The 12,992-nt window shown below is 35.7% G+C and overlaps 2 protein-coding genes across 2 annotated transcripts in view; one reads left to right on the top strand and one right to left on the bottom strand.

The window, feature by feature from the left end:
- The window catches only part of LOC148956286 (methyltransferase-like protein 25B), an 85,661-nt gene that overhangs the window by 32,187 nt on the left and 40,482 nt on the right, over positions 1-12,992 (top strand). The window contains exons 2-4 of the mRNA XM_089102495.1: positions 340-441; positions 4,267-4,376; positions 12,360-12,476. Of these exons, the coding sequence (XP_088958621.1) occupies positions 346-441; positions 4,267-4,376; positions 12,360-12,476 (323 nt within the window). The 5' untranslated portion in view covers positions 340-345. The remainder of the gene's footprint in view (positions 1-339; positions 442-4,266; positions 4,377-12,359; positions 12,477-12,992) is intronic.
- Positions 1-12,992, bottom strand: part of LOC148956287 (uncharacterized) — an 86,702-nt gene that overhangs the window by 59,508 nt on the left and 14,202 nt on the right. The window lies entirely within an intron of this gene.

The following is a 12,992-nucleotide window of genomic DNA, read 5'->3' as shown; positions in this document are numbered from 1 at the left end:
ACAAGGGCAGGGGAGGGGGTATCCTTGGTTTTTTTTGTGGCTACATTGAATACATTGACAAAAATTTTGTAATCCTTAATTGTGAATAACTTTATATTTTTTTGTCATTTATGAAGTGATCATAATAAACTGAAGAACAAACGGAAGGTTTTATTTTTATAGAGAAAAGAAGAAGCGCAAAGACAGCTGCACACAAGACTGGATAACTTTCATGTCCGGCTATGTCATCAGAAAGTTTTGAGTTGATTTATTTCAAGAAAATCCTGTTCATATTTTAAATTTTTTTCTTGATTTAAAGCTAGAAATTTTAAACTCATATTTCTTTTTGTTCCTTTTCAGATTGGGATGGACTTTGCAGATAATGAAGCAATCATCTGGAGAATACAGTTCTGTTTTCGGATTTTGGAACAATATTACTGGCTTATAAATGCTTATACTCTGGTACAGTAAGAAAAAGTGAAACAGTTGAATCGCAGACATGCACATTTTGGTCTCTTTGAGAAAATTGCGGAGACTTCTTCACGTAGGGATGAGGGGATATGATGAGGATTGCTTCCTTTCCCCAAAATCAGACTGAACCCCTCCCTAAAAATTAGGGCCTAACAATTTATTTTTATGCGCCCCCCCCCCTCAACGAGAAAGGGCTCATCTACTCTTCAACATTGACTGTTAGGAAGGGCTGGAAAATTTTTGAGCTCTTTGAACTTTTTTTATCAGTAAAAATACCCCTCCCCTCCGGAAAAAAATTGTCTGATATACCCCTAGAGTTTTGATTATATTCATCGAGAGGTTGCAAAGTTTTGTTGCAAGAGAATTCGCATAATTTACTGAAAAAAATTCCGGAATTTCTGGCGGTGTAAAAATAAATTGGAAATATAGAAAGCAGTTTTGTTGAGCTCTAAGTGCCAGAACCTGAGCAATATACAGAATTTTCTTTTGATTGAAGAAGAAAATTCTATGTAAATTTTGAGGATTAATAAAGAATCTGATTTCTTTTAAAAATCTGAGAGCAAATTTTTGTCTAGTGTCATGGAAGTACTGTCTGCAGCTGTCTTTGCGCTTATCCTTTTCTCTATAAAAAAAAAAAAAAAAACTTCGGATTATGATGACTTAATATCTTATTACTAAGAAGATAAGAATATAAATAAAATGAGAATTTATGCCGATATTATTATATGGTGTGATGGGATTTTACTTTTATATATACGATATAATAATTATAATATAATTAAAATGAGAATTCATGCCGACATTATTAGATGGTGTGTGATTTCACTTGTTTGTCTACTTTAATCCTGGTCAGATAAGCAACATTTGTGAGATCAATCGACATTTTTTTTATTTATCTTGTGTATTTAGTGTCATCGCCCAATGTGGCAGCAGTTAGTTAACCGTTTTTTCCTTTTTAGTTTTTTGAAGAGTTGCGTTTTTCTTGGAAAACAGCCATTACAAGGTGAGATAGGAAAAAAATATCTTGTCGAGAAGACGTTCGTAAAAATTTGCTATTGTAGTAAAAATGATCACTTTATGGAAACAAAACTGCATATATTCATTAAATCTAAGTCGGAGTTACTACAAAAATATACATGAATTATAGGAAAACTAAAGCTGGGAACATGCCTTACTAATTCTAGTACCCGAAGAAAATAGATCAAATTCTATAGATGGCATGATAGTGTTTACATGTTTGTGGTGTATCAGTCAGATTATTCCTTGTTCAAATTGACGGTAGGACAGACGCTATGACAGAAACGGTAGGACAGAAGGCTACATTCCAGGCCGTATCCAAGGGGATTATCGGGTTTTAGCCCCTCCCCCCCGCCCCCAATTTTTATTCGACTTGAAAACACGTTAAATGCATATAAACAATTTTTTCGTGCGTTTTTTGAAGTTTGTTTTGTAAAATCTCCCCGAGAAAAAAAAATAACCCCCCGAACAAAAATCCTGGATACATTCTTGGCTATGCTATTATGGCTATTTTAAATATTGTTGGAATCAGGTGTTATTCGCACCAATGTGAAATCAGCTTGTTGAATTTTCATTTTTAGTTTGTTTGATCTAAATGATTTTTGTTGTGATTCTCGCTTTCGTAAAATAAGGTGTTATCTTGTTTTGCTTAGCATGGTTTTTAAGCAGCCTTAAACGACCTGATTTTACTGGTGCAAAAATGACGGGTCTTTCAAAGAGCTCTACTAAACACATTAATATTTTCCCTGAGCATTCTTAGGATCTATCCAATTTAGAAATGACAAGCTCTAGTCCCTCTACAAAATCAAACATTTTTCTAATTTTTTTATTTCATGACAAAGCTGAAATTCTTTGGTAGAACTATACATGATGGAAGGATCCTAATGCTGTTTTAGAATACAGTATAGAAATTGCGAATACGGCACGAAGTTGTTCTGTGGCCTTTCGTAATCCTGTTTCAGAATACAGTATAGAAGTTCCGAATGCGGCACGAAGTTGGTGTGTGACCTTCTTTCAGTTAGTTTCTACCTTCTACAATTTCAAATTAGACTTTAAGCTATGAAAATTTTCTTGTACGCAACGACCATCAATAATAATGTAACGCCGTGGCTCATACACTTATCCCCAACTTATATATTCATTCCTGCAAATATATGACAATAATGCAATAAGCATGCAACCATAAAGAAAAGCATGCCAACAGGTGGCTAAACAGCCCAAAAAATCCTAACAAAATCCAGGAAAATAATCAATTATCCAAACTCCTGCCTATTGTTATGTTGTCAACTAGGCTATAGTTTTGTTTAAGGAGCAATATGTGACATCACAGTGCAATGCTGGTTGCAGTCAAAGCTCTTGTTTGGCAACTTATGAAAGGTCCTACCTTGTGCTAGTATGAGGCTGTGGAAGCAGGATTTCCGTCGAAAAGACAGATTTTATAGATCTATTAGTACCCTAGCACAGTACTCAAGAACATGGGTAAAAAATAATGTATTTTGAGGCAAAGTAGGGTAGCCTTAGCGTTCACATGCTAGATTTTTTGAAACAAAAGAAAAAACTGAGTTGTGTTTTTATCTTTTGGGACAAAGTGATACAGCATTAGTTTATTATCTATTATATTATATAGTTTATTAGTTATTCTAACTGTGCCGGCTTTGATTTTGTGCCGAGAAATGGAGAATAAAGATGATTTCAAATAAAAACGTCGCATTTTGAGACCGTCTTTAATGTAAGTTCATCGGTTAAAGGAAAAAATTTCTTCTAAGGATATACCATTTTAATTGTGTTGCGGGTTCGATTACTTCTCCGTTTAATTGATGAGGACGACGCAAAACCGCAGGGGACATTTTGTTGGTGAAGCAGGTCAAAGGGTTTTACAACACTTCACATTACCCAAGCGAGATAAATCGTCACCCAAAAGCGGTTTCGCTGAATCTGTTTTTCCAAAAACCCGAAAAACGAGTTTAAAAATTTTGACATTTGTATCCCAAATCGGTTATAGCTGAGTAGTTGATTTTCTGACCATTTAACCAACTTTCGTTCAGCAAATCAGCAACTTTTGGCAAAACGGACCATGCAGTAAGTGATTCGTCAGAACTGCTTTAAAGAATGTGGGATTCGGCATAGAAGAACTGCAAAATACAGGCCGTTAGAGATATCTTAAAGCAATGTCAATCCGACCATTCGAAAGAGATTTTTTCACATGAGATAGTGTTTGTAACTCAGTTTCCCGAAAAACAATTATTTTTTTGGCAGAATCGCTTTCAGGCAACGAAATGTTCTTAATATGCGAATATGTGAGTATACAATTTAGAACAACAGGACAAACGTTGTGCAGCCTGCACTGGGCTGACTATCTTGCGTGGCATCGAATCAGTATCTTCAGTAAGGAGTTCCAAGCCAATCAAAGAACACAATATCGCCTCAGCCTAGAGCGATAGGTCGATGTTAGAGACAAGGGCGGATCCAGGATTTTTTTTAAGGGGGAGAGGGGGTGCAAAATAGGTTGATCCGATAAACTTGCCTTAGGAGCAAGTTTAATTAACGCAAACTTGCAATAATTAAGTAAATTACACTACTTTAGACCACGCTAGGGGGGCGCCCCCCTGGATCCACTACTGGCTAGAGACAGGAGCTTCAACGTACCCTCTTTAATTTTGTGTCTTTACTTTTGAATTTGGCTTACCAATTTTTAAGATTAAATTCCCAAAATTTAATAAGATTCTGGTGCTGTATAAGGAGGTTTTATTGTTTCTGTGGTTAGTTTATTGGCTCTAGCTCCACTTTTATCCGTTATAGGACTTTTTTAGTTGCGACCATTGGTCAAAATTGCCTAAGTCATGGCAACAATTCCTTCCTTCAATTGGACCAGTGGAACTGAGTAGATGGATAGAATCTGGTGAACAAAGGTAATAATTCTTAGCTTTTTTTTTTTTACTCTAAAATGTCAAGACAAACAGAGAAAAATTTCGAGAAAAAAACAAAACAATGCTCTTATGGCCAGTAGAAAGAGAAGACGACAGTCTCGACGCATATTTTCCTGTACACGACGCACAGTCTCGACGCATATTTTCCTGTATAAGACTGGGCGTCTTCAGCGTTAGAAAAAAAAAAACAATATAAAACATAACCAATTAAAAGAGGAAAGAGATAAAATCTAGAATCAAAAACTTAAAAATAACAAGATCAAACCAGTATGTATATACAAATACTGTTTAACTAGGATTCTTGCTCATTGGAAAGTTTAAAAATTCCTGCAAAAGAGTCTCTTCAGGAATTGTTAGAATGCAGTTTCATTGATCATTGGAAATATACAAGTTTGCCTAAAAAGCTACAATTTAAACAACAATCGAAAATAAAATTTAAATAAAATTTTTTAAAATAAAAATTTATGGTAAAAGATCCAAAGCTGAAATGGTCTACCATGACAAGACAAAGAGAGAAAAATCTCGAAAAAAAAAAAAAAAAAAAAAAACAACGGATCTCATTTTGCCTGTGTAAAACTAGGCGTCTTCAGCGTTAAGAACAAAAAGAACGTAACCATTTAAAAGAGAAAAGGATTAATTTAAGAATTAAGGACCGACAATACAAAAAAGGCAGTATTTGCTTTACCATAAATGAAAACTGTCGTAAGGGGGAAGACTGTTTGTGAAGACTCATTAGTAAAATTTCAATTTGTCAACCCTAAACAATGGGGGGTGGAAAAACAGTGGCTTGCTGTCTGCTTGTGGAAAGCCTTTGAATATGCCATTCGATGGTTTTGTAAATATAAAAAAATTGCCGTGTTTTTTTTTTCTGTATTTTTCGGTATCGTGGATCAGTTGAATGCATAAAATCCAAAAATAAAGGAAAGATTTGTTTACAAGCTTCTGACTCTAACCGTTTTGCAGAATGTTGTGAAGAATAATGGGAAAAACATAATGAACAGGCAATTTACATGAAAAACACAGGGACCCTGAGATTTCCCCGGGTAAGGGGCTAATACCCTTCCCACTCTAAACGCATGCCAGAGTGGAAGCTTGGAGTTATCCGAGGGGTCAAATCTACCTATTTTTGCGATGACTGCTTCCTTGATGATGGAATAAGAAGATCATTTTTCGTATGCAACTCCAATTTTGATAAGGGTTAATTATTTGAATTCATAATAAAAAGTTTTTTCCTACTATATTCTCGTCCAGGCTCTTTTTGCTCAAAGTTGTTTTTAGATTATATTCCACAATTAAAGGTTGTATCTCTGTTTTAGTTGATTTAAACAAATATAGCGAGAATTCCAAGATACTACAATTTTGCATTATGTGTCTAAATTTGTCCCCATAATCTGCCTACTTTTTGCGTATTTTCAAACTTGTATCCCCCCCCCAACATCGAAATGAAACTTTAGTACTTGAATGAAACTTTTCTGTGATATCCCATATATGCCCTTATGAAAAAACTGGATGCACATAGTGTCTTTTAATTTTGTTTAATCATCCCCAAAGACCTATTCTGAAGTTCCAACATAATACCCTGAATTTTTCCTGGGATATCGCACAGAAACCCATTTGACAATCTGAATGCACATAATTTGATTTGGTTTTATATCCTCCTCAACTTTTTCTGAAAGTTTCAGCTGATACTCTATTCTATTCCTGAGATATTGCATCTGTGCACCTGTAGTTGCAGTTGTAGTTATAAGAAGTAGAAGTCACAAGTAGCTGGAGTCGCGATCGCAAGTAGTTAGTGTCACAATAAGTCGCAGTTGCAAGCATTTTCAGCCGCAAGTAGTCACTAACGTAAGCAGTTGCAGTCGTAAATAGTTGCAGTTGCAGTCATAAATAGTCGCGGTAAAAGAAGTAGTAGTAGTAGTAGCATAAGTAGTAGTTTTAGTAGTAGTAGAAGTAGCACTGGTAGTTGTGGTAGCCTTTTATTGGAAGTTGTGGTGCAAGGTTCAATTTAATACCTTGAGCCGTTCCTGAGATATTGCTGATAGGCTCTTTTGACAACCTGCATACGTATAGTGTGTTTTGACTCAGTTCAACATCCACCCTGAAATTTTCACCTTAATGTCTTTAACCATCCAGAAAACATTGGCGACACGCCCTTTTAACATGCATATTTAGTTAGACATTTAAACATCCCCCTTGACAGGCCGTGAAAGTTCCAACTTAAAACCTTTAGCCGTTCCAAATATATTGTAAATACGCCCTTATGACAAACGTGGATGGACATGTCTTTTGATATAGTACATTATTCCCGATATCATGCTCTGGAAGTTGTAACTTAACACGCTATTTGTTCCTGGGACATTGCACATACGTTCTTTTGGCAATCTAGATGTCCGCAGTACCTTTTGATTTAGTCTTACATCCCCCTCAACTTTACCTAAAAAATAAAATTTGATGCTCTATTCTGTTCCTGATACTTTATATCTATACAATTTAGACAACCTAGATGCACTTAAACTACTTTGATTTAGTCCAATAATAGTAGTAGCAGTAATAGTAGTATCCCTGAGAGTTTCAACTCAATACCCCAGCTGTTCCTGATGTATTTCTGATACGTCTTTTTGAAAACCAGCATGCACACTTTGATTTTGTTTTGAGGAGTGCACTTTGACTTTGTTTTATAGCAAAGTAAAACTTTCCCTGATAGTTTCTACGCAGCACCCTGTTTCGTTCCTAAGATACTGTATCTTTGCCATCTTAATAACCTTGATGTACTTTGACTCTTCTGATTTAGGTCCGTAGTAGTAAAAGGAGCAGGAGTAGTTGTGGCAGTAGCCCTGAAAGATTCAGCTTAACGCTCTTAGCCGCTCCCGAGATATTGCTGATCCGCCCTTTCGACAACCAGCATGCGCATATTGTCTTTTCATTTAGTTTTACGTATCTCTCTACTATTCCAAGGAAGTTTCGACTAACTACCATATTTAGTGCCTGTGACATTTCATCTATGCCATTGTGACAAACTGGAGGTAGTTAAAATCTTATGATTTAGTTGAATAGTAGTGGTAGTGGTAGTCAGGGGTGCTGCTAAGGGGGAAAGGGAGACTCCTCCCAAAGTTTTAGTGACTTTGGCGTTTTAATTTAGTCTGTGTGTCCGCACTTTTTGGCACACTGAACGATTTTCTCGGTGCATTCTTTATCCCCCCCCCCTAAATTCAAAACCCTAGCTTCGCCCAGAGTGGTAGTATTAGTAGCCCTGATAGTTTTAACTTAATATCCTCAGCTGTCCCTGGGATATTTCTGATCCACCCTTTTGAAAGTTTTAACACAATAACCTAAGGCGTTGCTGGGATATTGCTGATATATCCTTTTGGTAACCCAAATGTACATGATGTATTTTTGATTTAGTTCGAAATCGCCTCAAAATGACCGGGAAGTTTCAACTTAATACTCTAAGTAGTGCCTGAGATACTGCCGATATGTTCTTTTGACAACCTGCAATCAAACAGTATGTTTAAATTTGGTTCACCACCGCCCTTATTATTCCCTGAATGTTTTCCTTAATATCATTAGCCTTAGCAAAAGTAGCTGTAGTAGTAGTAGCAGTAGTAGCAGTAGTAGTAGTATTGATAGCATTAGTAGTAGCAGCAGTAGTTTTCACATAGTGCCTTTTTGGTTATTTCAGCATGCGCTTTACATACTGCGTATGTGCCCTTTTGATAACCTACATGCATGTAGTGTGTTTTAACTTAGTTTAATGCCCCCCTCAACATTCTCTGAAAATTCCACCTTACAGATTTAGTCATTTACATCTTCCTCACCATTCCCAGAAGCTGGGGTAAGAGCAGGAGTAGGAATATGCACAAAGTACCTTTTGGTTAGTTCAACATCCCTCTCAACATTGCCTGAAAGTTTCAACTTAATACCTTTAGCCTTAGTAAAAGTAGTACTAGTAGCAGTAGCAGTAGTAGTACTGCTACGAGTAGTAGTAGTAGTATGCACATAATGTCTTTTTATTAGTTCAACTTCCCCCTCAGGATGCCCTGAAAGTTTCAACTTAATGCTTTAAGCCGTTCCTGAGATATTGTTTATATGCCCTTTTGACAACCTGCATGCACATAGTGTGTTTTGATTTAGTTCAACACCCCTTCAACATACCCTGAAAATTCAACCTCCCCCTCAACATGCCCTGAAAGTTTCAACTTAATGCCCTAAGTAGTTCCTGGGACATCGCTGATACGCCCTTTTGACAATCTGCTTGCAAATAGTGTGTTTTGATTTAGTTCAACTTGTCCCCAATACTCCCTGAAATTTTCACCTAAATATATTTAGCCTTAGTTGCAGTCTCAGTAGAAGTAGGAGTGGTATTATTAGTAGTAATAGTGGTAGTAGTAGTAATAGTAATAGTAATAGTAGCAGCAGCAGCAGCGTACTCATATTGCCTTTAGGTCAATTGAGCATATCTCTCATCATTCCCTAAAAGTTGTTCCCTAAGCTGTTCCTGAGATATGCCCTTTTCACAATCTGTATGCACATGGAATGTTTTGATTTAGTTCAACACTCTCCTCAGCATTCCTTGAAAGCTTCATTTTAATACCCTTACCCTTTTTGAACACGACGGATCAAACATGGCTCCCCTTTCCCAATAATAAATATCATATATAAGCAGTGAATGAATTGTATAACTTACAACCCTCGCCCCAAGGGCTGGGAGGGGTCTTGTCATCTACATACACCTTGTCATTATTGGAATTTTCAACCGTGCTGATTAAAATGAATATCTCGAAACTTTATCGCCTGTCTTTTGGGAAAAAAGAGGCGTGGTGGAGGGGGGGGGGGCTTCTTGCCCTCCAATCACTTTTGACTCTAAACAGAAGCATTAGAACCTCTAATTTTGAATCGAAAGAGCCGCCTCCTAAGTTTCTGCGATAACTTCCTCCATACGAAGGGCCTTGGTAAAAAAAAAAAAATCTCAATCAATAATAATGTATAGAGCCTACTACGCTCTTGTACTTAGGCAGGGCAATAGCGCTGCCTATGAAAGAGCCATGTTAAAACGACAAAGATCCCATTCTCTTTATTTTTTTTTATCTTCTTTGACTTCAGATACCGTGCACCATGCACCGGATTTTTTAGTTAAAATAAGAGTCATGTTGAAACGCCGAAGATCTCATTCTTTTCAGTTTTTTATTTACTTTGAAGTGAAGTGACCGTGCACCAAAAACCGTTTTTTCTTTTACGTTTTGGCTAGAAACTAGGATTTTCGTTTTTGTATTTTTAAAATTCATTATGTTTTTTCGTGATTATCGTCTAACGTCGTTTCCAAGTTACATAGCGATAAATCTTTGACTCATTATTAGGTTATATGTGATTACAAAATCTCAAGTTATTTTTCCGTCGATTATGAACATGGTGTCATTTCTATTATTAGATTTCTTATCACTAATGATTTACGGGAAATCCTTTTTTATGAACCAATTGATGACTAGTTGAAGTGTGCTTAGTAATAAACAAAATAATAAAATAAAGCTTACTTTTTTATTATATAAATTTCATTGGGTGATTTAAAACACAAAAGTATAGGTTAGTGTAGAAACAAGAGTCATATTGTCGTTGTAAATCTGTAAATTCGTTATGTATTTATGGCTAGCCAGCTGTCAGGAGCCGAAAAAAGAGCTGGTATTATATCTCTGTAAACTCAACAGAACTCCAAGAATTATAAAGTAAAAAAATCGCTAATAAAAAGAATCATATTGCCGTTGCTTCAACATAAGCTCACAATCAGATGTGTCTCATTTGTTAATTTCCTATGTTGTAGTTTTGTTTGATTGATATATAAACTCATTCTTTGTTGGTTTCTACTTCTTATGCTGTATTTTGTTGTGTTTTTTTTTCCTTTATACTCCTCTATCAGCATTTTTAATGTTTAGGGAAAAGGGTAAAAAAAAAAAGATTATCATTATTATTAATGTGTGTACGAACTTTCGCAGGCCAAAAAATAAAGTTGTACCGGTACGTCGTAAATGCGAAGTTCTAGCTTTTTTTCGGGAAAGGGATGGGACTTGAAATGTTGATTGTAAACTAATTCTAATAACCTAAAAGTCAAGATGTCTACGAATCCTTTAAAACCCAATCAAACCTCTTATGTGGATGCTCAGTCCCTCGAGGAGTGTTTCTGAAGTTACGGATAGATTTTACAGATAGATGATTCCAAAATCGTTGAGTCTCATTCTGAAATTTTTTAATTGTAAAATAATAATTTGAATGTAAGTTTGGGCATAAACTGTAGAAGGAGTTAGTTAAGCACCGTAGCGTGGCCCTCTGTCTTTGTTACAACTTTTTATATTTCATAATTTTTCTGACGATACTTGCAAGTTTGGAATTGTTTCCTTTTGATACTCATTTTGAGAATAAAAAGGGGTTCATTGAGGTTCTTTCCAAAAAAGGCAATAAACTTTGATTGTTTAGGGTAAATGACGAAATATGCAAATGCAACGCACGCGTGGACGTATGCTTTCATGTTTTTAGTGACACTTACCTCAGTAGCTTCAAAAGTTTTTTTGTTTGTTTCTTTTGGTACTTCTCTTGAATCCGATAAACATGCAGTGAACCGCATAGAGAATTTCAAAGATACCATTTGAAAAACAGGTTTCCGCTAGCTAGTGAGTTGTTGTTCACTCTGTGACAAAGATTTTAACTTCAGTTTTTTTGGGGGTTGAAGGGGCAAAAAAAGGTCCCCTAATGTGCAAATATATGGCCCAAATTTGTTTCTAAACCATTATGTTTTTATTCTAATTTGTTTTATTTCATTAGCATTAACGAAACTTCACTTATCGCGTGTTTATCGGATTCAAGACAAGTACCTTTTTTTAACAATCCACCCTTCTATATTTTTGAAAGGGGTGTAATTTCTTACGGGACAGGGAGAAGACTGCCCCCCCTCCGACTCGAGTTTGCCTCCCCTTTTCAGCTGAAATTTAGTTTCTTCAGAAATTTTGTAAGATAAGCCTGCATAATTCAAGCATCTAGAGAAACGGGTCCAGTTTTCTTTAGTATATCTTTGCCTTTATGGTACTATATGACTCATTTTCACTTGACTTGGGAAAAATGGCTCCAGCTTTGCCCCCCCCCCCCCACCAGGATTTTGACAAAATATCGCCGATAATTATGGTGCATTAGAATGATTAATTCTAATGGTGATAATTAGAATAAATGGGAAATATTTAAAATAATTATTTTTTAAATATTTTACAATTTGCTCAACATTTTTTTTTTTTTTTTTTTTTTTTTTTTTTTTTTTTTTTTTTTTTTTGACGGAAAACCTAGTCCCCTACTTAAAATGTTTATGTAGGAATGAGTTTAAAATTATGACATTCGTGTCAAGTATTTCATCAAGGAAAAGTTTTTCGCGATAAAACAATGCAGTCCTAATAATTTCGACTTCAAAGTCGTTACCTATACCAGTATATACGTGAAATTTATTTTGACAGTGGAGTTTTTTGTTCTCTTTCTGTATCAAAGATATAGGAAGGTACAAGAAAAACTGAACATTTAGGGGGCATCGCCCCTCCTCGTTCTTGCGCAAATGCTTCATACTAATAGGGGCATAATTTGCTCTAGGGTAGGCCCCAATTTGACCCCCCCCTTCCAGCTGGAATTTAGCGTCTTCAAAATCTTGTCAAAACTAAGAAAGTCCTACATAATTCTAGGATCAATAGAAACAGATCAGTTTCCTTTAGTATACATTTTCCTTTATGGTACTATATGGCTCATTTTTACTTAACTTGAAAAAATCACCTCCAACTTTGCCTCCCCCCCCAGAATTTAAGACGAAATTACGCCCCTGTATACTAGCTTAAGAGAATGTGTCGATGTAACGTACTGCCAAAGTGTATGTTGATTGATCTGTATCGACAATTTTTGCGTATCATGTGACATTTATAATAATTGAAGTATACATTTTTATTCCAGAAGAGTTTGGCCCCTCTCTTTACTGTGCTATCGCAGATTAACTAGGTTTTCCAGTCTTGATAGAAGCCCTGTCCCTAATCTTGAATCCTTGGAAACCTTGATTGGAAGGCCTCTTAGGTAACTCTTTTTTATCTCTTAATCTATATGGAAAACACCTGCGCCAGATTATTATTTAGAAGCTTTGATAGACTATAATTTGCAATGTAGAAAAGAATCCTTTTTTTTTCTCAAGGCCTAGGCAGCTAAGGGGATTCGAACTGGTTTCCCTCTCTAAAATGTAAAGAATTATGCACAAATAGTTGCCTTTCAGCAAAGGAGATTTGTCTGTTCAATATTACTTATTATAATTGATTTTAATTATATTTTTAATGAACGCTTTTATTGTGCTCTGTTGAACATCCTTTGGACATCAAAATTAAAACTAAATACGTTAGTAATTTGGAAATTGGAAGAAATAGTCATAAGACTTAAATCTAGTGGTTTAAATTTCCCTCTCTGTACGCCTGTTTGATTCCTATTATACCAAAAATTAAAATCGAAAATCAAAAAAGAAACTGTTAAGTGTTAACAATCTCTCAGCTCCATAGCACCTTTTAAGAATGGCTCTAACGGGAAAGGTTTTGAATATGTCCT

This window comes from Artemia sp. Qi Xiang Cuo, chromosome 1 (assembly GCF_049724085.1).
Source record: "Artemia sp. Qi Xiang Cuo chromosome 1, ASM4972408v1, whole genome shotgun sequence".
In the NCBI taxonomy this organism is placed as follows: Eukaryota; Metazoa; Arthropoda; class Branchiopoda; order Anostraca; family Artemiidae; genus Artemia; species Artemia sp. Qi Xiang Cuo.
This window is presented reverse-complemented; position numbering and strand designations above follow the sequence as displayed.